At 32.3% G+C, this 27,919-nt stretch overlaps 1 protein-coding gene across 2 annotated transcripts in view; it reads right to left on the bottom strand.

The window, feature by feature from the left end:
* The window catches only part of LOC145260344 (uncharacterized), a 226,605-nt gene extending 199,144 nt beyond the window's left edge, over positions 1-27,461 (bottom strand). The window contains exon 1 of one of the 2 annotated variants that reach the window (XM_080118262.1): positions 25,639-27,461. In XM_080118262.1, the coding sequence (XP_079974388.1) occupies positions 25,639-27,280 (1,642 nt within the window). In that variant the 5' untranslated portion in view covers positions 27,281-27,461. The remainder of the gene's footprint in view (positions 1-25,638) is intronic. The other variant, XM_080118261.1, reaches the window with a different exon arrangement.
* Between the last annotated feature and the right edge of the window lie 458 nt (positions 27,462-27,919).

The raw sequence follows: 27,919 nt of genomic DNA, 5'->3' as shown, positions 1-27,919 counted from the left end.
TTTTTTATATTCACTAACAATAGCAATCACATAACAAATGGTGACACAAAAACGATTTCTAATGGAGATGAAAGGATTCAGCTCCCAAAAGGGGGCACAGAATTGGGATGAAAATAAAAATTGCCTCTAGAAAGATTTTTTCTTCACTAACCAAAAACAGAAAAGATCAAGTGTAGTATCAGAACATATACTACACTTTGCTCGAACAGAGTATCTCCTGCTTTAAGCAGATATCAGTGTGTTACAAATGTATGACCTGTGTTAAGTTGGGCAAGATATCTCCTTTCCTACCCTTCTATAATTGGTAGCTCTTGGATCGGATATTGTTTTATTTTGTTCATTGTTTGTGCCGGTAAAGAATTTTCCACATTTTTATGATTTGCTGCTTTTATTATTTGATGATGAAACTATACATGTAAACAATTTGTTGAACACAAATGGCAAAAAATGTAAAAAGAGAAAGTGGGCAAGAAAACAAAAACTCACCGATTTGTATTGGGAAGTCATATTGAGGAAGAGAAGGAAAAGGAGATTGTGAAGAAGGGAGAGAAGGAGGAAGCTCTGGAACCGTTGACATTGTGGTTTCTGTATCTAAATCCATTCCTGATTTGGACCCAATCCGATTGAATACAGAGCCAAAAAAGAGTGAACTGTTTTTGCCAAAGAACGACACTGATAAAAACCAAATTGACTTTCCAGAAATGGATAATCAGAGTGCATTGCTTTTGAGATAAAAATATCCCACTTGCCCTTTAATGTCATTAGAAACTCGCAATTATCTCATTAGGCATGCCGCTCAAACACAGCTGACTTTTATATAGAAAACTCAAAGTCATTTTAAGACTAAATCTCACTTACATAGGAGAAAACGAAATTATTAGACGAAATGCTTAACGAACAAGTCCCCCACCCACCCCTTTCAATAATGAGACAAGCACAACAAAGTTTAATTTTAAAAACTGAAGTCATAACTAGTTATCTGTACCTGACATTGCCCAGGAATCTTTATTTTCATTTGGTTTCAGTCATTCATCCTCTCCACCTTTTCTCTTAATTTACTGTTGAGAAATATTTATATTTTTTGAAAAATATTCAATGAAGGAATATATAGCATTAAAAATATATTACAAAATGTTGAAATTTAAATTGCATAAATATATTTTAACAAAATAGACATGGTAGGAAATAGTTCGCAAAACAGCTGCTGTAATGTTACATGACGATCTTTTTTTAAAACAGGATTTTTGTAAAGTTTGATTCAATAATCTTGTTTGATTTTAATTTTTTTTTAATCAAAATTGTTTAAAATTAGAACATACTTTAAAGAAAGTTTTTCCCCCCCCTCGGACTGCTACACTTTAGAATTCCCTCCCTGTTTCCTGCTTCTCTGATTGTACTGATCTGCAGAAGTTTAAATGTAATATCAACAGACATCTTGTTGCTCAATTTCCCATAATTCCCTGTTAAACATGATCCCAAATAGTAGTCGCTTATGTTTCAAGTGACTTGTTTGCGGTGAAAAAGAGAAAAAAAAATTTTTTTTTTTTAATCTAGGTTTCCACAAACAAAAACAAACATGTTTTTACATACAGATGTAAACCTTATATAGACTAAAAAATAAAATAGATAATAAAAAACTTTTAAAATTAAAAAGACGAAAGGTTCACTTATTTCTTTAAAATTCTTTTCAGTTTTGTTCAACTTACTACTACCATTAGTATCATCGTTTTTTTTTTGTAGTTGCTTAAAACTACCACCACTACTATGATTTGTAGTTTCTTTTTTTTTCTTTTCTGTTCTCTTTTTCCTCTAATTACTTCCATCCTCGGTAAGCCGTCACTTAATCACAGATAGCAATGCAAAAAATGTCTCCTGTCCAACAGTATGCACCAAACTTCCCATCCACCAAGACTAAATATATTTATTTCATCATCAATTATTTCAAATGGCTTTATACAAGCCAATACTGAAGTTCTGGGTCACATCTACAACCACATCCACATAAAAAAACTAAATATAAATAAAACTAAAAAAACATCTGCTCGATGCTTATATAATCATAGGTTAATGAGGACTTAACGAACAGGATGACAAACCTAATCCTATTCAAGAATTCAATAAAATGGATTAACTTGGAATATTGCCGATGGGAGGGGGGGGTCAATAAATGACAAATATCTTCAAGTCAAAATTTATTTCATCTAGAGATTGATCTGTCACCTTTTGTGATTGTGTTTATCTATGTGCAAATAAACTGATAATACACAAATTTTCAATATCCACTTGCCATTCCCCCCACACTATGGACATGTAGGCATAGGATCGATTGGTTAAATCATATGACAGAAGGGATTTGGAATGTGATTGTCAGTTGCAGTTTGAACATTGGTAAAGAAACAATGTGCGGTCATGCGATATAGGAATTTCAAACCCCTCCCTCCACTTTCCTTTTGTGTCTTTTAAAGATATTTGGAGGGGGGGTATGGTTAAAAAGACAATGGATCATCAATAGTTAATTTAAATAAAATATTTTCAATAAAATTTTTGTCTTCATTTTTTGGCTTACAAAGAAATAACATTTATATATATATATATATATATAGTTTGATTGGGGAGAGGGAATCTATGACAAAATCAGTAAATAAAAAATAACAGAAATTTATTCAATTTCTATACAAATACAATTGGCTAGATAAACCTTCAGAATAATCTATGAGATAATTATGGTTGGAAACCTATTAAACATATTAACCCTCCACCCCATAAATGACAATATAAAATAAGTTTAAAATGAATTAATTATGAACAAATTGGAGTTAAAATCTTAAAGATTAAAGTGTGTATAATTCCACATTAACTTTTTCACTGATACTAGGATTAATATATCCCAACATTTTAAAATATACATTGGACTTGAAAGTTCCAAAATCTTTATATGGCTTTTTTATACCAAAGGTCATTTTTATCACAGATTATGACTTTTTTTTTCTTCCAGTATCTTCATAAAGTAATTTTAAGATCATGTTTTCAATTTCATTGTCTTTTGTCCTATAATAAAATTTTATGCAAATGGGTTGGATATGAAAATATTTTAGAATGGCAAGTTTTATGTTAGTGCCATTTGTATCAAAGCTTTCATTCAATAACATTGGCATACATGATCCCAAAACTTTTGAGGCCTAATGCCATATCCAATCTTTTAGAGATTTTTTTAAAACATTCTTCTGATGAAATATTATTAGACATATTTTGTGAAGGACATAAAAAAAATTAAAAACAGGTCCTGGTTGTTAAAGGATTAAACTATCTATCCAAACTTACAAAAGATTTTTTTTTATCCACCTTCACCTCAAAGGCATATCACCACTTGGATGTTAGGGATGTTGGATAAACCTGCCCAGACTTTCAAGTCATGCGCGACCACGCGTAATTGTCCGGCTACAGAGGAGTCACAGCTAACATCAAGTGGACTTAACTTAAAATTCTTCCATTAAAAATCATGACGAAGAATAAGAGGAAAAATATATATATATATATATATATATATATATATATATATATATATATATATATATACACACGGATTGAAAAAGGAGTGTATATCTCCGAAATATATCATCTCTCTCTTTAAAAATAAACATTTGTTTATTTTATAAAGGTTAAAAAAAAAATTCACATTGTTATTTGGCTTTAAAGTGTTAAATGTAACACATCTCTTATTTGATTTTTATATATATATATATATATATATATATATATATATATATATATATATATATATATAGAGAGAGAGAGAGAGAGAGAGAGAGAGACGAGTGATAGATTGAACAGAAAAAAGCAAAAGCAAGCAAAGAAAACAATGATCGTTTTGACTATGGCTGAATCTCTGATTGATGAGAATTACCAAATTTCTTGTAATTCTCAAATTGTTGATAAAAAATGTCATCATTGGCTAAGTCAAGAGACTCCGCGCCATCAACGGATTGTGAAAATAACAGGTGTCTTTAAAGCTTGGTTGATATGCAAGAAGTCTAGAATAGACGGTTGACCAATTGTCTTGTAGCAGAGAATTATGTGGTGGGCTGTAATTGGTTGACAAGAAAAATCGCATCTCACTGACTCGATTCGACCCTTGATTTAAAACAAGGCTGCACACCCATGTTAGTCAATTTTTCGGAAGAGAGTTTTTGAAATCAGTTTGAAGTTGCTGAGTGACAGATATAGCAGATCAGTCCAAAGATGGTTTGAAAAAATCTTCAAGACTTGTTGATTTGAGAAGCATCCTAGAAATTAGTGGCCCAAGAAAAGAAAAAGGTGCAAAGATCAGCCTCTACTCGAAAACTCGTAATCCGGATAGATATTACCAAATAAATCAGGATACTTATTTCATTCGATTGTCACAGAAAGAAAAAGAAAAAAGAATTAGTTAAAACAAAGCCCAATCCAAAGTTAATACAAGTGATAATTGAATATCCCCGTGGTTATGCTTACACGTACAACATAGTTTGTTGATTTTAATTATTTTCTTCCATTATTGTTTCGATGAGCCCTTGCATAGTCTTGACATTGTTATGAATACATAACCCGAAAAAGATTTATGTCAAATTTTTTTATTCATTTTTTTGTTTATTTTCTTTTTTGATTGCTTCCATTATGGAACAATTGCCAATAACACTCTTTTCACTTGACAGCAAACATCACATCAACTGATTGGATGAAGATCTTCTTTTGTTGATAATATCGCTACCCACTGCACGGAAGAAGATCACCTAAAGTTATCCAGTTGTGAACATTAGGTCTATTAAACTTAGCGAACATAGGACTGCAAGAACTTTGTAACCATTCAAGCTCAAACTTTGACAAGGGCCTAATGAGAAAAGTTGCAGCTTGGATAGGTTACGCCTGGTCCGGAGACCTAGGATTTCATATACTAGACTAGGATCAGAACTTGTAAATGGCGGGTGGCTACCCAAAAGGGTTATAATTAGTATCGTTGACTAAGGATTTGACCCTGGGGTCGTCCAATGTGTTATACTTCTTATGGAATGAAATATGAAATGTTTTTCTGGAATGCATGGATAAAATCGTTAAGTGTTTATTTTCAGAGCTTGATTATCGGATTTAAAATGTTACTCGATACTTAAATGTCATAAATTTTATAATCTACCAAATTAGAATATGAAAGCTGTGTTTAACATAAGCTTTTAATCAATGAGCTTATTTTTATCTGCACTATTCAAATATATCCTGAGATATTGATTAGATCTAATTTGTTTAAAATTTTCTATTAATTGATCTCTTGGGGATATTTTGAACTGTCTTTATTAATTTTTAAGCAAAATGTACAATATTTTGAGGCAAGGATTGAAAGTGTGTGATACATTAGTTTATTTAAAGTGATGAGAATTTATTTGCCACAAGAAAATTTACAAAATAGAAAATGTAAATGTTCTATGTGTCTTTACTTGCTACCTGAAGCTTTGCACAAGTATTACTCAAATATTTATGAGAGAACTTCTTTCATTCTTCTTTAATAGTATCTTTAGGAGAATCAACATTGCTGTGATGTTCTAAAATGCCCCAAATAATCCAGAGGGTATAGATCTAGGTTGCAAGGTGGCCATCAACATGATTCCAAAAAATTATTAATGTTGGATTTACAAACAATTTTTATTTTCAATCTTTTAAATTCAACAACTCATTATTTTGCTGCTAACTTTTAAATATGTTCATTTAGCTACAGCAGGAATTCCTTAAGTAAAAAACTAACCCTTAATCTGTATAGCAAAATACTATTTCTGCATGAATACAGTTTTTTTCCACGTGGATTCTTTTGTCCCGTGATTATTAGCAATGTTAGACTATTTTTGATAAATCTTATTTTAATCACCTAAATTACGTACATTGAAATCCTAACTAAACAAATATATCACAAATGGATAGTCAAGAGAAAAGAATGAACATCCCAAATGTATTTGCTTTCATGTAGTAAAAAAAACAAAAAAAACTGGATGTATATAATTTGCCAGAAATTTCATAAACTAATTAGTATTAACAACAAATTGTTTTAAAGCAAATACACTTCAGTTATTCACATTCGTGATCTATTTGCATTAACACAATTTGAAATCCATTATTTTTGGATAAATCCTATTTTAATCATGTAAATTACTTAAAGTTAACTGACAACTTCATAAATTCTGTGGATAACATTGTATTCAAGCAAAGGTTGAATCAGAGCAACACCAACTGAGGCTTCAAATCATTCATTCTATTTCACCTGGGCAACACTAGGACTCTAGTACTACTAGTATATAAATAAAATGAGAAAAGGAAAACCAAAAATTGTTTTTGCATTCATCAATGTTTCATCTTTATTTCAAGACTTCCTCAAGACAAATAAATTTATTGGAATAAAGATGAAACAATTTTTGGTTTTTCGATTTTCATTTAGATCATATGAAGAGCAAAGTCACTCATTTTGTAAAATAAAAATTAAATATTATTAAAACCTTTTATACAAGACAAAATTGTACTTTTGACAACTCAAAGACTTGTTTTTACCAAATATGACAAGATATCTTTTGTTAAACAAAAAAAAAATGGTCTAGATCAAAACTATTTTCTCTAAATAAAATCCAGAAAAAACAAACTTAGTTAAAATGTAAGAAAACTAAAAAGAAACATCTAGATCAAAAACTATTAAAAATTTTTTAAAGTAATTTCTGTCCCGTGACTAAAATCAAAGCATGGGCTCCGCCCTTCCCGGAAAAAGAAAAACGCAAAACTTCTTTAGGATTGTGTAACTGTATTAGCAGCATACACCCCTCCATCACCACCCTCTCAATTTCTAGTTTTTCACCCAAGAAAACTAAGATTCGTTTTTTTTTTTGCACAAGAAGACTATACAGAAAAGAAAGAAAAAAAAAAAAGCACACCTGTGAAGAGATGATAATGATGATGATGATGACGACGATGACAACATTAGCAATAGTAACACACCAGACGTTTCTTAGACAAGACGGTAAGCACTACATTGACTCATAAGAAACAAGAAAACAGGCAAGACAAATGATGATAGCATATATTGCAATGTCATGCTGGTAGCAGCCATATTGATCACGATCACACAAAACAATTATTCTGATTGACAAACACAGAAATACAAGTCATATAGCAATACAGACTCAAACTTCTTTGTAAATACACAAGATTATGGATGTGATAGAAATGGTTAATTTTGAAGTGAAGAGAGTAAAGTGAAATAGAGAATATAAAAATCATACAAGACTGAAATAATTATTACATAGCAATCGTCACTTATAACTTGATATCTTTTTGTTTTTCTGTTAACTATCTTCAATATTGTCCAAATTATTTGATTGGACACATGAATTAATGACAATTCTTTTGGACTGAATTAAGGCAAAAAGGAGAATTGTTTATATTCGAATTTCGTCATTATTTAATTACTGAATTACAAAACCAGTAACTGAACCTGCCAACTTCCAGTTCAGATCAAAGTGTAATATCTGTGCCTGTATTTGCTTCCAATCTCTTCTGGTGACTGACAAAATATTATAGGGAGAGCCATTTAAAAAATATTGTTAACCATTCTTTTGTAACTTCCTGATAAAGAGATAGAGATGGAAGGAGCCAGAGGTTCAATACCAATAACTGATCAAACAGTATGATTAATGGCAAATAAAAGATAATTTGCATTTTTATTGCCTCTAAATATTACAAAAATATACAACAATACACATATTTGTTTGTATTTTAGTCTATTAAAACTGCTATATCAACATATAATGGATAATTTCATTTATTCTTATGTGCTTAAGATAAATGTTTTTTTCCATTTTAAGAAATTTACAGGATAAAATTTCAGAGGGAAGGGGTAAGTAAAAAAAACATAAAAAAGTCATTATGCATAAACTCATCTTGATATACTGTTGCCATGAATATTTATTAAACCATAATACACCACCGAAATCCATATTAAGATGCAGGTATATTTCTTTTTCCTTTCAGATTTGTTTCGTTTTATGGCATATCAATCCTTTTCAGGTCATTAAATGCCAAAACAATTCTTATTGAAAATAACTGAGTATGAAAGTTGCTATTTTATGTAACAGCTGAAGAGAGAGAGAGGGAGAGAGGGAGAGAGTATTCATATTTTTACCAATTGTATTTAATCTAAGTGAGTACAACAGAACCCAGATTCAAACTTTGCTTAGATTCTATCAATATACATTACATCTGAACATACCTCATGCTGTCATTTTAAGGAATCCTTGCACATATATTTAAATTGCTTGGACATCTAAATTCCTGGTAGTTATAAATTGTGTAAGTCAAGGCAGCCAAATCCAATGTCTTATAGAAGTATAGGCCAACCTCAATGAGTTGAAGTTTCCTTGGCTGTAATAACAATGAGTTTAGGGTGAATGCCAATGATGTTCAGGGTTGATACAAGCCAAGATCTGCATCTTCAAATTACTAATTCAATTAAAAATGCTTACAGGCTCAGAGACATCAGTTCGTGTGTTAAAACACTCGGATATCCCGATCAGAAGAATATTTTCCCTCTGGTCAACAACAACATTTGTAACATGATTAAATGGTTGAATTGAGAGAATGCATAAGAAAGAGAAACCAAAAAAGCCATATATCGCATATTTTGTGATAATTAGACACTTGACCTATTCAATAATTGATAAATATGGATTTTAGTGGATTACCAGATTTCACTTCAAGATGTTGCCAGCAATAATAATGTTCATACGCCTGCTTATTTTCTCCTAGAAAGATTTAGAAAACAGCTTGTTGGGGTTGCCTTTTCCTAATAGAGTCCCAGTGATGATTATCCATAGTTTGATTGATTTACCTATGCGGTCAGATCCGACTCCAAAATTAATTTCTTCTTTCCTTTTTTTTTTTTTGTAAAGGTGGCAAAATGATTATTTGCGAGGAGGGGGGGGGGGCTAACATATGTTAGCCCCCCCCCCTCCTCGCAAATAATCTTTTTAATATCATCACTACTTTTATTTTGTCCAGAGGAGTGTGCTTGGTCTCCTCACACAAAGAAATCAATTCTCTAGATGTGCACCTATATATCTTAGTAAGTTCACCTTTTCATATATCCACATATCAAGAAGCTTTGCGATGTGTGCTTATTTTGGCGTATTATTTGTAAGCATGAAATTAATCCCATCATATTCTTAGTTCTTCTGTTTATCTCTTGTTTATATGTAAAAACAATTTAGGAACAGATTACTCTGAAACTTAATTTCTTTATTTTCTTAATGTTATTCAGATTTCTTCTATAGTAAAAATGAAGTTCATTTTTTTTCAAGTAAGAATATGTTTTATCGATGACTCTGCAAAATTATAAATCATGATTATCCAATAAAACATTGTTTATTTCTTATGTATGTAAACAAGCTTCTTTAATGATGATTTTTTTTTAACATTCTCTTGTCGAACATGTAAAAACCTAGAAACATATTCAGAATTATTAATAATAATTATTATTATTACTTGTGTTAATTGAACTTTTGACTAGGAGTAGAGTTTAGTATTTGTTCTCATACTACATTTAACCTTTTCTGTTCTTGGTGAAGGAGAAATTGTTTACTTTTGTCTCAATCCACAGTGCCCCCCTGAGGGAGCTGGACCTCTTCAAAAGAAACCAATCTTGTGCCTAACACTATTGTGTATTGTGGGGAGATAAGTAAATGTGGATTAAGTAGGGAATATGAAAGTCCTGAAATATTGACCATGACCTAAGATGACAGATTTGAATAAAAAAAATGTAATTATGCATAATGTAGAAACTATGCATAAATAGAACTGAATGTAATAGTTAAATGAAACCAATCATCTAATAAGAAACCATAAAAAAATGTAATTATGCATAATGTAGGAACTATGCATAAATAGAACTGAATGTAATAGTTAAATGAAACCAATCATCTAATAAGAAACCATAAAAAAAAATGTAATTATGCATAATGTAGAAACTATGCATAAATAGAACTGACTGTAATAGTTAAATGAAACCAATCATCTAATAAGAAACCATAAAAAAAAATGTAATTATGCATAATGTAGGAACTATGCATAAATAGAACTGAATGTAATAGTTAAATGAAACCAATCATCTAATAAGAAACCATAAAAAAAAATGTAATTATGCATAATGTAGAAACTATGCATAAATAGAACTGAATGTAATAGTTAAATGAAACCAATCATCTAATAAGAAACCATAAAAAAAATGTAATTATGCATAATGTAGGAACTATGCATAAATAGAACTGAATGTAATAGTTAAATGAAACCAATCATCTAATAAGAAACCATAAAAAAAATGTAATTATGCATAATGTAGAAACTATGCATAAATAGAACTGAATGTAATAGTTAAATAAAACCAATCATCTAATAAGAAACCATAAAAAAAATGTAATTATGCATAATGTAGGAACTATGCATAAATAGAACTGAATGTAATAGTTAAATGAAACCAATCATCTAATAAGAAACCATAAAAAAAATGTAATTATGCATAATGTAGAAACTATGCATAAATAGAACTGAATGTAATAGTTAAATGAAACCAATCATCTAATAAGAAACCATAAAAAAATGTAATTATGCATAATGTAGGAACTATGCATAAATAGAACTGAATGTAATAGTTAAATGAAACCAATCATCTAATAAGAAACCATAAAAAAAAATGTAATTATGCATAATGTAGAAACTATGCATAAATAGAACTGAATGTAATAGTTAAATGAAACCAATCATCTAATAAGAAACCATAAAAAAAAATGTAATTATGCATAATGTAGGAACTATGCATAAATAGAACTGAATGTAATAGTTAAATGAAACCAATCATCTAATAAGAAACCATAAAAAAAAATGTAATTATGCATAATGTAGAAACTATGCATAAATAGAACTGAATGTAATAGTTAAATGAAACCAATCATCTAATAAGAAACCATAAAAAAAATGTAATTATGCATAATGTAGAAACTATGCATAAATAGAACTGAATGTAATAGTTAAATGAAACCAATCATCTAATAAGAAACCATAAAAAAAATGTAATTATGCATAATGTAGAAACTATGCATAAATAGAACTGAATGTAATAGTTAAATGAAACCAATCATCTAATAAGAAACCATAAAAAAAACATCAATGATTAATTAATAACAGTTCGTTTTTCAAAAATACAAATTAGTTAACCTTTATTTAGTCACTTGCATATCCATAATTGTGTATATTAAGGAGTTTCTTTTAATAATTTTTAAATAGAAATTGTAAGCTATTAATATCAATGTAAGCGCAACATACCACTCAACATTATAGATGATATTCATTTTCTATTTCACAATTTAAGGTTTAATTTTCGGTGTAATAAAGTCGAATCCTCCTTTTATAATTGTGAATTTTCCAGCAGTATGTCAGCTTGAACTTAGTTTCCCTAGGAATTTTCTATAAAATGCCAAAAATGGCATCATTTTCTTAAAGATTTAATTCCTGTTTGTTCACAAATTCTTCTTAGAGTTTTGAAGATGGACCGCCCCCTCACTCTAAAGCCATATATATATATTCTGAAAGTACATTACACGTGTTAAAGGGATTAATACTTTTCAGAGATGGCCTTTTGTGGCATCCATGTCTGTTCCCCATGCACCCAGCGCTATGTGCTGTGTTGAAAAGGAGTTTTTGTATTGCTAGAGTCTGGAGTTAACTCCTCTATAATAAATAACAGTAGTGTACACAATACAAAGACTCAACCTGATGAATCTAGGAGTCTGGTCTTATTGAAAAAGTCTATTCTTTATAGGTAGGTGCAGATCCTTCAGTAAAGAGAATGCTACATAATCAAACAACCGGAAGGTGTAGTGTTCCATTTTTCCCTGCAACCTCTTTCCCACAGAAGAGACATTGCGAGCCTGTCTTTGTTTTGTTATTTCCATGGCAAGTGCTTGTCTGGGCTCCAATCTTTGGTCCCCCCCCTCACCAATCTTTCATGAAAGCTGGAAAACACGTGAAACTCTCTTCCATTTGCCTGCTTCCCAGCTGACTACAAATTGGTTGTCTTCAAGTCCAACGTAAACAAATTCTTGATGAACCGCCCGCTTAAGTAATCCAATTTACCAAATTTCCATTACTAACGATTACTATGATATTATATCCATTGACTACTGTACACTCTATAACCCTTATCCTCGGGTGGCCTCCGAGCCTTGATAACTGGTGACTCCTATATGGAAAAAAGAAAAAATAAATACATGTCATCAATCATTGAAAGATTCAACTGAGAGTCAACAGAATCCAAGAGAAATTCTTGACCTGGGTGAGAAAAATTACTCAGAGTACTTTTTTTTTTTTTTTACACAGGCATCACATTATCAAGGCCAAGAGGCCACTCGAGGATAAGGGTTAAAGAGTGTACAGTAGAAATTGGACAATATAGTAACCAATTCGGTAAATTTGTTAACTTATATGGGACGGCTCATCAAGAACTTGTTTACGTTAGACTTGAAGACAACCATATTGTAGTCAGCCGGAAAGCAGGAAAACGGAAGACAATTCCACAGGCGTGCAGTTCTAAGAAAGAAGCTTTATTCATGGAATCTATGTTTAGGTTTAGGCACAGATAAAGAGTGGGGGGGGGAGGAATTATTGATAGTGTTTTCAGCTAGACAAGTGTTTCTTGTGAAAGTTTGGCGAGGGGGGACCATAGACTGAAGCTCAGTCAAACACTTTCCATGAAAATAACGATACATCAGAGACAAACTCACAACATCTCTTCTGTGAGATAGAGATTGTAAGGAAGAGAAAAGGACATCTACTACGAGGCTACGAAGTCTATTTTGAACTCTATCAAGGCAGGACGAGTCCTTTCTAGCAGCTCCTGCCCAGATGTGGCAACAGTATTCCATCCTTGGACGTACCTGGCTCTTATATAGATAGAGAATTGCATCAGCAGTGAGATATCTACTGGATCGATAGAAAGATCCCACCATTTTTCCAGCAGCCTTGGCAACAGATTTGATGTACATGTTCCATCTAAGATCAGGAGTAACGGTCAAGCCCAGAAGCTTGTCAAAACTTGAGGCCTCCTGAAGATGAGAGCCATTCATTTCAATTGATGCCAACTGTGGATCAGAGTGTTGATGATGTAAAGAGAGAAGCTTGGTTTTAGATGCATTAAAAGTAACCAACCATTCCTTTCCCCATTGTACCATGTGCTCAAGAGGAGGAAAGAGAATCGGAGAGAACTTGGTTGTTTACTGTCTTAGATGTGTTACCATAAATAGTAGTATCATCAGCATAAATGTCTACAAATGATGTAAGGATATTTTTCATTTTCTGCTCTTTAATAAGAAAATTATAAACTAGAGTTATTGTTCTTCCTTAGCTAATCTCTTTTGAGTTGTTTATAAAAATGACTATATTATCTGGCCTCGTTTTCATTTTTGTGTGTCACGTGTATACTGAAGCTTGTTACAATTGTTTTTTTCCCATAAAATATGGGTTAAAAACTAGTTTTTTGAGAATCACGTAGAAACCCATTTCACTCTTAAATAATTTACGTGACTAAAATAGGAGCTTTCCTCAACATTTTTAACTAAATAGAATTTGTTTAATTAGATTTGGGTTATTCTCAGTTTTGTCTTATCTCCTTACTGATGTTACGTCATTTTTGTACCCAATATTTTTTAACCTATTATTATTATAATAAATATTATTATTATTATAAATATTACTATTATTATAAATAGTAGCATGGGTGCGCGGCGTTGCCCGGGTATTTGGAGATGTATGTTGAGCAAAAAAAAAAAAAAAAGTGTTCAATTTTTTCAAACTTTAACCCCTATTATGACCCCTTAAAATTTATTGTTTTGGGCTCAAATTAAGTTATTAAGTTAGATCCATGTCCAATGAACCTATATCTAAAACTTCAAGTGTTTAGACCGAAAATTGTCGGAGGAGTTTGGTAGAGTTCTCAAACGTCAAATCGTTAAACTTTGACCACTTAATCGCCAACTTTCTGGCCGAAAACCGATCACATCGATTTTCCCAAATCTCAGTACCCTGTATATCAAATTTCGAGTCTGTAGACTTAAAATTGACAAGAGTTATTGTGTAGGGAAATGTAGACACACAGATACACACACACATTCACAGATATATAGATTATTATTATTCTTATTATAAATATTATTATTATTATTATTATTATTATTATTATTATTATTATTCCAATTCATGTTTGCAACAAAGGATGTGTTCATTTTCTAAAACATTCTTTCTTCAATCAATTTGGGCCGTTTTGTTTTTATTACATAAAAAAAGAAATGTTTTTTATTTTTCTTAAGCACTTTAACACTAAGTGATTTTTTTCCATGTTTGCACAAAAGAGGGTATTATTTTTAAGTGTTGTTTTTGTTTTATTATTATTTTTAGGTTAAAAAAATGGACGTGCCCCACCCCTACTGTGTGTATGTGTAAAACACTAGCTCTCTGGACATGCCTTTGTCCCCCGACGAACGTTCAAGCACCACCAGAGAAACAATACCCAAATTAAATCTGAACACACTAGTTTGTCCAATTCTGTATAACCTCTACGAATTATGCCTTTTTAAAAATGTTTTTTTAAGTTATAAAAAATAACGTAACACAGTAAAATTAATACAAAAATCTGGAATATATAAAACGAAAATGATCTAGTCATGAAAGTTTAAAAATACTTGATTTCTTTAGATATTACGTTGATAGGAGTTCAGTTAGGAACTACAATCAACAAGTACAACACTTAAGGGATTTTTTTTCTAACTGTTTAATATTTTTAAGCGTTGTATATTTTTTAATTTGGCCTTCAAGCCAAAACGAAAGTGTAGTATCTGTTCTTCAGATGCTGCATTTCAATTTCTTGTTCTCTCTCAGTGCAGGAGAAATTCTTCACGGCCGAGACAATTTTTATTTTTGTTCCTTTTCTCCACGTTAAAAAACGACGCTGGTGTCTAACTCTGTCCCGTGGGGAGGCATTGTAAATAGAAACTCAATATATTCATAGCGCCCCAAATTGTCCTTTCACAAAAAAGCTGCCTTTCTAAATGTAAATCATTCAATTTGTAGCTTTAAAATTACATCGAAACTTAAGATGTTCAAACGAAATAAATATATTCATAAATATATTATTTAATATTGATACAGTTTAGAGAAATTATTATTATTATTATTATTATTATTATTATATGCATTTTACTAAGTTTTAAATTTGGAATCTATCTCGTTTTTCCTGCATCTGGTAAATTACTAATTAGAAGTTAGAGTTAGGGTTACTTAAGAGCTCTTTTCTCCCAATTGAGTTAAGTTTCTTTGGTAATATTACAGTTAACAAAAATATCATGTTATGTGAAACGATAAAACAAAACTGAAAATAAAAAGAACCCGAGCAACGTCGAGTAGATATAACGCTTATTTGAAAAAGAGTGAAGGTTGGAATTTTGCAAAAACAGCTGGTCTTTTACTACATCTTCTCAAATATTTAGGTCTATGCAATTAAATATATCTAAAAACAATATTGAGAAGGCGGGGTCAGACATTCAGATAGTATTAAGGTTAAAGAAACACATAAAATGAAAAGCTGTCGATCGTATTCGATTTTAGGTGTTCAATTATTATGATTTACTAGAGACGCAACGCAGTAGTAGTAGTAGTAATAGTATCAGACGATTTGCAGTTTCATAATTACAAGATCACAATTTAATCTGTAAAACAGAACAAACATTCATAAACATTTCGTTTCATATTCGCTGCATCGTTAGAACGCGCTAAGTTTTAAAATTTTTATTTATAGTCCTTTATCCTATTTACATGCCTCCCCGTGTGGACAGAGTTTACGAGGACAATCCAGCCAGCTCTCAAAAAGGGGTATTCTGGATATGGAAAAATAAAAATTGCCTCAGTTTAGAAGGGTTCATTGACAGAGAGCGTAAAAAGACGCAATTGTTTTATCAGAACAGATACACTTTGCTCCTAGCCAACGTGCTTTATTATTTAAAAGTTCCTTTATTTGTCCTAATATTAAAGTTAGCAAAACAAAATGCTAAGTTCTCTTACAAAAAAAAAATAAAATAAAAAATGTGACATTAAATTTTTATTTTCATCGTAAATTGCAATATAATTTTAAAATTAATGGCGTTTTTTGAAAAATTAGATTTCGTATGAAACTGGGAAGACCATGTTTGAAATTTCTTTTTATAATGGTTACCCGTTCTCTCATACGCTATCTAGTCAATAAGTAGTTGATCAATTGATCAACATATCTTTGTTTTAAATACATGTAGCAAAAATCGATATTAAACTCAATCCTTTATGAATATATGTTTTTCAAACGATCGCATAGAAAATGATAAAAGGCTAATTTAAGACGCTGAAACTGTACGCTACCTAGTAGTTGTACGCAACATCTTTGAAGTGACATTTTTTATGTTAAAATAAAATAATAAAATAAATAAATAAAATCGCGACTTCATTGTAGATCTTGAGATTGGATTTTGATGTTAATGGCCAAGAATACATTAGGAAAAAAAACAGTCACTTTCAAGGCGATAAGGATTGTCCTAATTTATTTGCAATAATTCGAACTAACTAACAAAGTATCTAGTTGGCCCCCTTCCCTCAAGGAATGACGTACACATTATTTAATCTACTGCGTCATTCATTTTCATTAATCAGCTGCACCTTACTCGGCGTCGCCCTGAAGTCATCTTTATTTTGCTTCGCTTTATTTATTCAATTTATGCCTTTTGAAATAAATTTTTTAAAGTTAAATCAGTGCTTCTTTGTTATTAGAGCAAAAATCGAAAATAAAAGGAATTTTCATTAAAAGCAATGTTATCTACTTGTCATGCCGTAATTAGTTAAACATTACTGCATTACCTATACTACTTTCATAGTTCCACAATTCTTATATATTCGCCATAAATTGTAAAACAGACTGCAGTTACTTCCCCTGACTTTTATGCTTATTTAAGTATTTAAGTATAATGTGCAATTGACTTTGAAAACTACTTTCTACTTTATCGTTTTTCGTAATTTTGGATATTTTACTAATTTCGACATTACAATTAAGTACCATTGGTTTTAATTGACATTGAAATTTTCGATTTTCATTTTAATCAAGAAAAAATGTAATCTATATAATTAGGTGTAAAGAAAGTCCATAATTTATCTGTTAAATAAATGATTTCCTAACAAAATTTTAAGTCAATTTAAATTATTCCAAATTGCGTTCGCCTTTCGAAGACTCGCGAAAATCAGGAAATAATTGATTTTTAATTAATAACGAATGAGCAACGCTACCGACTTGAATACGAAGAATCGAAACGCATTCCGGTGGATTTAAAATAATTATTTTACATTTAATTAAAATCGTTTTTATCACGCTGTTTCAGTTTTTTAATGGATTAATTCGAAGTATATGAACTTTACGTAGAGGCGAGAAACATACTAAACGTGGCCACCGATTTTTATTATTAATATAAAAGAGACGTTAACTATTTACACCTGAACTACTTTAACTACTAATGCATGAAATCCATCAAATAATTGATGGATCTGAATTCTGCAACGGATAGTACACAATGACATTGTGAGAATGGCCAGTATATGGGGGAGGGGGAGAGAAAGCGTAAAAGACTGCTGAAGAAACTCACTTGGATGTAATCTTTATTATGAGTGACATAAATTATTCTAACGGCAATACTGTGAGGAAATTAGTTGAAGACAATTTATTTTGCTTTACCGACCTATTTTCATTAGTCTTTAAAGTTTCGTAAGTATCGGCTGTAAAAGGCAGCACATTTTTATGTCGGCCATTAATCAGAATCAAGGATTTATCTCATGTGACTAAAATTAACCAATTTATAGCAACTAATTAAAAATTTAATTGATGAAAATTCGTCTGCTTTTGATATAAAAAAAAATGTCAAAATAAATATCAATGTTTATTATTATTTGCTCTGAATATCTGATTATGTTTTTCTATTTATTCATTTAATTTTCAAAATAGAATTAACGTTCAAGTGTATTTAATGTTATTTTATCTTTTTTGTCCTCGATTAACGACAGGGAATGACAATTTTAAATTTGTTTCTTAGAGTGCCCCCCCCCCTTTATTGTATTTTTCCCTCACAATAAAAATCGTGTCTACTGGGGAAACAAATATTTTAAAAAATCAGGTGAACATAAACAAATTGCTACCCACTCATATATCCATTTCCCCAAAAGAGTCATTTGGGATTGAAACAAAAAATTCAATTGCCGCGGTCTGGAAGGATTTCTTCTAGCCAAAGACAAAAAATAAAGTTTAATGCTAGAATAGTACCACGCTTTAATCTAGATATGTGAGCAAAATGAATGCACACATATCCAAGGCAATGGCTGACTGGCAATTCGGAATTTCAACTCCTTGTTTTAAGAGAGGTAGTTATTTTACTTAGAATTGTAAGATTTTTTTTCAACTACTTCATTTAATATAACAAAATTTTATAATATTAACAAAAAAAAAAATGTAAAATGCGACATTGTAATTTTCTTTATCAAAACATTTGAGTAAAAAATGATTTTTTTCAATTACGTTTTTTTTTTTTTTTACATGGTAGTCATCACTTATCAAGGCGCGGAAGCCAATCGGGGATAAGGGTTATTGTATGTACAGTAATCAATGGGCCAATATCGTAGTAATCATTAGTAATGGCGATTTGATAAAGTGTTTTACTTAAGGGGGCGGTTTATCAGGAATTTGTTTATGTTGGACTTGAAAACATCAAAGTTGTAGTCAGGTGGGAAACAGGCAAACGGAAGAGCGTCCCACAGGCGTGCACTTCTAAGAAAGAAGCTTTGTTCATGGAATCTACGCTTTGATTCAGGCACAGATAAAGAGTGGGAAAAATTATTGACAGTGGTTTTAGCTTTGGAGCTCAGACGAGCACTTACCATGGATTTAGAACAATGAGTTAAGATTCTGAATTGCCGGCTGGCTCCTTAGAAAATGCCCCCTGATCTATAATGGGATGAAAACAAATGAATGATAACATTTCATGTTAAGACAAAGTTTCTTCAAGAATTATAAAAAAAACCCTTTTCAACCACAACTGCCATGGCTGATAATACTTTCCCAAAGAGCTTATCATTCAAACTCCTCAGCCTAACACTCACAGGTAACATGAATTGGAAATACGTAGAAGATATTACCAAATGTGCTCCCTTTACTGTTCTAGAAAACTTCTTACACCTACCAGTATCCTATATCATTACAAAGTCTTCATCAATAGTTTCACCCTCTTAAACACTAGAGTAAATAAATAAAATAAAACCTTCAATCTAATAGGCTGCCATAATGTCAACCATTAATGATCTTCCAAATGACATTCTAAGATCATTTGTAGACATTTATACTGACAACACTATCATCTATGGCAACACATCAAAGGCTGTAAATGAGCAAGTTCTCTCTGATTCTCTCTCCTCTGATCTTGAGCATGTGGTAGAATGGGGAAAGAGGTGGCTGGTTACTTTTAATACATCTAAAAACCAAGCTTCTATCTTTACATCATCAACGCTTTGATCTTCATCTGGCATCAATTGAAATGAATGGCTCTCGTCTTGAAAAGGTTCCATGTTTTGACAAGCTTGACCTTTACTCCTGATCTGAAATAGAACATGTACATCAACTGTTGCCAAGATCGCTGAAAAAATGGTGGGATCCTTCTACCGCTCCATTAGATATCTCACTGCTGATACAATTCTCTACCTATATAAGAACCAGGTACGCCCAAAGGTGGAATACCGCTGCCACATCTGGGCAGGAGCTGCTAGAAGCAGCTTATCCTGCCTTGACAGGGTTTAAAATAGACTTTGTAGCCTAGAGGAGGATGCCCTTTTCTCTTCCCTACAACCACCTTCCCACAGAAGAGACGTTGCGATCCTGTCTCTGCTTTATTGTTATTTTCATGGCAGGTGCTCGCCTGAGCTCAAATCTGTGGTCCCTCCTGTCCTGACTTTCACGGAAAACACTCGTCTAGCTGAAACCACTATCAATAATTTCTCACACTCTTTACCTGTGCCTAAACCTAAATGTAGATTCCATGGACAAAGCTTCTTTCTTAGAACTGCACGCACACGCCTGTTGAACTGTCTTCCATTTGCCTGTTTTCCAGCTGATTAAAATTTGGTATGCTTTAAGTCCAATGTAAACAAGTTCTTGATGAACCTTCCCCTTAAGTAATCCAATTTACCAAATTTCCATTACTAACGATTACTACGATATTATCCTATTGATTACTGTACACTCAGTAACTCTTATCCTTGCGATAAGTGGTGACTCCTATGTAAAAAAAATAAAATAAAATCTTGTACCATCGCCGCAATGTGCTTGTTTAACAAGTACTTCAATGGAATGTGTTTTGACGAATGTGTGGCATTGGTGTCTCCCTTCCCGACCAAACTCCCACACCTTTTTAGTTGAGGTCCCCAGATGTGTCAGAAAGCATAGTTTCTTTCCTTGAACTGTTATGGGTTTGTTTTATAATCCAGAGATTCGAAAAAGTGGTGAAAATTCAAATACATAACAAATAAATGTTATGAAAGGTAGGATAAGTTACTCTTCTGCCTATCTGGAAATATTTTTTAGTGGTTTTGCTTACTTTAAAACGTTTAATCGGTTCGAAAAACAAAGAGTCTAGTGCTTACATGAGAGCAAGAAAAATGGTCGCACCCTTGGCTCATAAAATTCAAAGTTTCTAATTTAGTATGTATGTCACGGAAACATAGACTGGGTAGATTTCTAAAAAAATTCCAGATAGGTAGAAGCGTAACTTATCTTGCCTTTGATAACATTTATTTGTTATGTATTTGAATTTTCGCCACTTTTTCGAATCTCTGTGGATTGTAAAATATGCGGAAGAGCTTTAATAAAACCGATGTTTATTTTCTTAATATTCAAAGACTAATTTTTTTTCAATTTCAAATCATAGCCATTCAAGTTGATTAATTTGAGTCACACGCGATAATTCTTGATTATAATTGGTGGCGAGCATAAAAATGCTGGCCTAATGACAAAGGCTAAAAAATTTTAATTCTGAAAATTATTTTTTAGCTTTTGTCATTGAATGAGTATTAGTAAAAACAAAATCAGAAAGAAATATTTTCTACATATGAAAAATTGCGGGGGAAAAAAGTGAAAAAAACAAAACCCCCTCTCCAAGAATTCACAGATAATTAAGTTTTTGAATAATCAATAAAATAATTTTAAAATCGAATGGATTAATTTCCCCCATAAAAATTTACTTCAGTTGCCATTTCGAAAAAGTCAACAACAACAAAAAGAAAATATTTTTTTACGCCATGTTACAAGAGAAAAGTTCGAAATTAAATTCTTGTTCATTTTTAATTTTATTTTAATTAGAATTGTTTTCTGAAAGAGTGAGAAAGTTGAAAATCGTTAAAGTTTTGGTTTGTCTTTACTTTATTGAACGCAGATATTACGAGATGAAATTACATATTTAGCAATTTTTATTTATTTCGTTTAAAACTGCTAAATTTGTACATTTTCTTTTTTCTTTCAAATTAAAATTTAAAAAAAATAATCACGAAAAAGAAAATATTGTGGGGCTTCTCACGGAAAAGATAACTTTTCCGTGAGAAATACCACAAAAGGAACAAAAATGCCATTGTAATCAAAGTTTTTAGGGTATTTTTTTTTGTCAACTCCCAAAGAAATAAAAATGAGATTTCATTATTTGTCGTAGAATTAAATCAACAAGCTAAAACTTTTTCAATTTATTATATAAATACAACGTAAAATAACCACACAGTTCTTATTAACATAACATACGACAGAATGAATAAGGACTTTTTTGTATTTCCAAAATGACCGCCATTTTGGACATACAAAAAATGGTTACTCGTTGTCTTACGCTATGTGGCAAAGAACTGTATGATCATTTTATGTTAAATTCGGTATTTTTTACGACCTGCCCCAGCTTAGTATAAACACCTCCAACCTTCCCATGTTAAGAACGGCTTTCGGATTAAACACCCCAACCTCGAAAGCCGTTTTTAACATGGGGAGGTTGGGGATGTTTATATATTATGCTGGGTGGGCAGACCGTAAAAAAATACCTTAAATTCATATAATAAATTGAACCCGAATCTATTTTTTTTTTATTTACCACCTATTTTCTGCGTGTTGACGTAATTCCATGAAAAAAAAAAAAATAAAATAAAATAAAAATAACAGATTCAGTTTGAGACTTTGTTCCAGAGTCCGACTAGAATTTTCCAAAGTTCAAAATGCACCCAAATGTCAGAGATTATATCGGTCGAAACGTCGTGAAATAATCGAAATGAGAATGATGTCTCAAATACAAATTTTTATTTCGGAATAAAAAAGCACCAGAACAATGCCCGATTAATCCATATGTTATAAAACTTAAAGAACGAAAGTACAAATGGCGAGCTAGTGCAAATCCAGATTTCCACCTAATTAAAACAAAACAAACAAAAAATATATACAAAATATCTTTGATGTACGTAACCGTGACGGAACGAAAATGTCATATTTAAAAAAAAAAATCACGTAAATTCATCAAGCTCCGTTCCGTGACGAGTACGTACAAAGATTTTTTTATTTCTGTATCTTTTATTATTAGGTTGAACTCTAGACTTTCACCGACGAACCTAACATTAAAAAGATATTTATTTTTAATAGAATATTACAATCGTAAAAAATAAAAAAAAATAAAAAATGGCTATAGAACTACTTAACATAAAATGTCAGAAATAATAATAAAAAAAATTAAATCTATCGGAAGATAGGGTCTAAAAAGTTAACAATAATGTTATTATATTTAACACTCAAGGTAGATAACAAAAAAGATTTCATTCATTCTTTGGCAACATTCATGAAATTCATTCATTTCGTCAAAAGGGGGAAAAATGCCACTTGACAAAGAAAATAGAAAACTATAACCGACAATTACAAGACACGAATATAGCCATTGAAAAGAACTTAAGTGTTGGATTTTTAATTAAAATCAAAAATAAATATGTATACGTAAAACAGGGGTCATAAGAAGAAGAAAACATGCAAGAAAGAAAAAAAAGCACACTTTTCAGATATGGCAACAACAAATTTGAAAACAAAGGTAGAGCGCCAAATAATGTAGAATAGAAATAATTAAAAATTAATAACAATTAAAAGCAATGGAGAAACAAAGCTGCTGAGAAGAGAGAAAAATTAATGGTAAATAAAATTCATAAGCGAAAAATTCCAATTTATTTTTCATTATTTTTTTAAATGTTTTTATGCCTTTTTAAATTATTTCATCATCACGTACAAACACATCTATATATTAAGTATATATAAGTAAATAAATTATAACTAGCGAAATTCTAAAACTGATAGTTAAAAAAAAAAAAAAAGAGACTCCTTGCATATTTATTCGAATACGTGCATAACTTTTAATATTTAAATCCGAACATAAAAAATTATTATTATTAAACTTTTGCTCAGTTTTTCTATTAAACACGTATAATATCGATTGTCCTTGACCGTATACACATATCACTATTAAAAAAAAAATTCTTTATACAACAGGAGCGGAGCGCATGAAAAAATTAATGTATTTCTTTGTTTTTAGGCCATAATATCAACAATCAAAGGATTTATGATTTTACATAACGTTTTTTCACCTTCAAAATCTATTGTTATAAATTTCGTCAGGTTAAAGAATTCAAAATTACTTTCGAATGATCACGATCGAATGTAGTAAGTCGGACATTTTAATAATCAGCCATGCCATAAAAATGACAATCTTTATAATTACATTCACATTAAATGAATAAAATCTTAATACTTTTTATACAACTGCTTATGCGTTCGCTTTAATATATACTGAATTACTTCCCTTGATGTTTATACACGTAGATTTGTTGTCGGTTTTTTTTTTCAAACAATAATACGATTAACTTAGCGTCTTCATCTTGAAGTTCATGTTTCTTAAAAAAAAAAAAAAAAAACGCCCATATTTTTATTTGGACCTAAACAAATATATATTTTTTTTATATATATTTATGTCCGTAGATTACTGTTTTTAAAAAATAAATAAAAAATATTGGTTCATGCACTTATTGATCCGTGCTGAAATAATAACGTTATTATTTAAAAAGTCATTCTTAACATAAGGATGGGAGGGTGTTTTTTACCTATTCTGTACTTTAACCTTACAACTGAATAAAAAAAACATAAAACTTTAATTAAACTTGGAAATACGATTTAAAAAATAGCGCGGATCAGTAAGTGCATTCATTAGCACCAAAATATTATATATATATATATATATATATATATATATATATATATATATATATATATATATATAAAATATATTTTGGTGCTAATGCGCTTACTGATCCGCGCTATTTTTTAAATCGTATTTCCAAGTTTAATTAAAGTTTTATATGTTGGTGTGTGTGTGTGTGTGTGTGTGTGTGTGGACAAATCAGAAAATACAAAAAACAAAACAGATATTTATGTTTTTTGAATAAAAGATATCAGAAATAGCACTAGTAATAGAAATGTAACGTCCGTCTACTGATGGTCTGTAATGGGATTGTCTTTTTAGCTTGTCCACTTTGGCCATACAGCAATGTTATATATTTCCATAAAACCTCTGGCCTTGATGGAGAGGAGATTAAATCTTGCTGCTATGGTTTCAAATGATCTGAAATAACAGCATGATGGGGGATACGATTCCAAATAATTCTCATGTCCCCTCTTTTGGAAATCGGGTACGATTATGAATATCTTCAGTATCAAATAATCCTTATACACTGTGAAACTTAGTTTATGTATGAAAACCAAAGAGAGGAAATATAACATATGAGAAATATTTGGAATCTCTTTACTGTTATGAAACCATAGCAGCAAGTTTTAGTCTCCCCTCCATCAAGGCCAGAGGTTTTGGGGATATATATATATATATATATATGTGTGTGTGTGTGTGCGTGTGTGTGTGTGTGTGTGTGTGTGTGTGAGAGAGAGTTTGAAACTGGTAACAGATAATACTAAAACTTTTATCAACTGTTGCTTGTTTGCTTGAATATATACTGAATTATCTCTCTTAGTGTTACGTAAGGGAACAAAATAATATATGCTTCGCTTTCGATGATACCGTGATACTGCAGTAACGTATCTAAGTATATATGACGAGTATACGTTCTGTTGATTTATCTAGATTCGAAAGTGATTTTGAAACCTTCAACTGTCGAATAGATTTTTTTCTCTGGCTTGAAGAAAATTCATTGTTCTTATTTATTTTGTGTTGAAACAAAAGGAAAACATTCATATTTTCACGCACTTCTGTCGTATTAAGGAACCCTAAAAAAGGTGAGCTCAAATGTAACTTCACTATTAAAAGACTAGCAACAGGGCTATATAAATATGTATGTACGTATGTAAATAAAAAAATCGATCGGTACAGATTAGAGATAGATATATGTAGGTATATGATGGAGTCGTCAAGGTCCTACCTTCTAATGTCGGCTTGGGTTGTACTTCTGTGGGTTGATCTGTAAAATTAGGGCTTGTTTGTACAACGTTGGGTTCAGCTGTGAAGGACTCGGATTCGAAGGAGTTACGGTTATCTCTGGCGCCGTGAGAGTTGTGCAGGGTGGACGAAGCTGGTTGCGGTGCGCTACTAGGGGCCTGGGGGCTAAAGTGGTCAGACTCGACGACGACGGGGTGAGGAGGGGCCGAAGGTTGGGGGATCAAAGGTGGGGAGCTAGGCATTTGGAGGTCATCGATCGCCTTCATCGTCTCCGTGGAAGCTGCAGCAGTTGGTGAAACCCGACCGTCATCATCAGAGTCGGCACCAGCAAAGCCAGAAGCATCATCATCGCCCGTGATTATTTGGGAGGTGACAGCGGAGATTGCATCATCATCATCGCCATCATTATCATCATGCTGGGGAGAAGGGAAAAAAGTGGATGCTGCGGGAGGGGCGGACGGTGAAGGCGGTGCGTAGTTGGCGGAGGCCACGGTAGGGGACAGGGCCGGACTCCGGTCCTCCGGCAAATCGTACAACGCCGGTGATGATGCCGCTGCTTCTTTCTCTTCAGGGGGTCCCGCTGCTAAAACATCGGCGCCCACCGTAGTAGGGGCCACCGAGGACGAAAACGGAGACGGGGTCTCGGACGACATAAAGGGGGAAGAGGGAGAAGGCGGTTGTGGGGAGGATTCGGTCTCGAAAGGGTTTTTTTCTTCGATGATTTCAGTGGTGGGGACGGCAGAGGAGGAGGGCGAGGACACGGTGTTGGTGGCGGGACTAGTCGAATGCACTAACTGATCATCATCATCGACGTGACCTTCTTCGAGATCGTCGACGTTGTCTTCAGTAAGAGAATCGACTTCGTCATCATCATTATTAGCCTGATGAGGAGGATGCTGGGTGTCTACCGCAGAGTGGTCATCTTTCTGCTCCTCAACCTCCACATCATTGTCATCATAATCGTATTTATTATAATCATGTTCGTCACTTTCGTAGCCTCCGATGATAGCGTCGTTAGTCTGATGATGGACAACAGGGGGTTCGAAACACGGCGAAGCTTCTCTAACAGCTTCCGGATGCGGATGATGATGGTGAACTTCAGATGGAGAATCAGAATCACTAAACGCAGGGTTGTCCTGATAATTTGTTTGATAATTCAGCTCCTCTAACTCTTCTTCGCGATCATCATAGCCATCGTCGCCGTCATCATCATCATCTGGGTGATAATGGTTACCTTCTTCTGCTTTGTGAGGATGATGATGATTCTCTTTGTAGTCATCATCATCGCCTACAGAGACAGGATGAGTAGAAATAGTGGTAGTAGAGAGCTCACCCGGGGTAAAAGATGATGAAGAGTTGGGCGCCGCCGAGTTGCCGGTCGGGTTCGCAGAGTTGCCACCTGAAGGAGTGGTTGTAGAGATATGAGAAGAGTCGAACCCAAAATCGTCTACGAGGGGCTTCGATGCGTTCGTGGTTGCAGACATTGGTTGGGGTGCCGATGGCTGTGGTTGCAGTGGTTCTGTCTGGAAATGACTTGAAGAGTAATGGTCCAGACCTCCAATGTCGTCTCCGAGGAGATTTCCGACGTCGCCTGGTTGGGTTGATGTGATCAAATCGTCAGCCATAGTTCTTTTTGTTTGTTTTTAATATTTACTTTAAACAATTCCTTATAATTGAACCCGTCAGCTCAAAACGGCAGCAATTTTTTTCTTTTCCGGTTTTTCAAAAAAAAAAAAAAAAAAAAAAAAAATCAGGGATTGTCAACAAATCGGACAAATCAAATAGAGAGATTGAAAAGAGACTTACTGTTATCTTCAATCTTTCTTTAAGTATATATATTCATATATACGTGATATATAAAATATATATTTAAAAAAAAACAGTAATGAACGCTCGCGTGTGTGTGTGCAATATTAGAATGTCGCACACATACACAATTCTTCCACAAAGGGGAAAATAATTTTAGAAGAGAAGTACAAAAAATCCCTTGGCTTGGTAATCCCTGATTTTCATAACATACGGTAAAAAAAAAACTGTCCGTCGACCAACTGTAGTAATCCTGAGGTCTGACTTGGTAAGGAATGAATGACTGACGACGTTATTAAAGAAGAATGAAGACGACGTCTGCTTTGTACGTCCACTGCAGCAATAAATGTGAGGAGAAGGTTGAGTAGTAGTTAAGATAAAAGAGGGAGGAGGAGAAGAGAAACGCATGCCTACAGTGGAGTAGGAGGTAGAATCTTTGAGGGAGTAGCACTGACGTC

The sequence above is a fragment of the Euprymna scolopes genome, chromosome 36 (genome assembly GCF_053919585.1).
Source record: "Euprymna scolopes isolate OS-2025 chromosome 36, ASM5391958v1, whole genome shotgun sequence".
NCBI classification, from domain to species: Eukaryota; Metazoa; Mollusca; class Cephalopoda; order Sepiida; family Sepiolidae; genus Euprymna; species Euprymna scolopes.
Note: the sequence above shows the minus strand (reverse complement) of the source record. Positions and strands in the feature narration are given on the sequence as shown.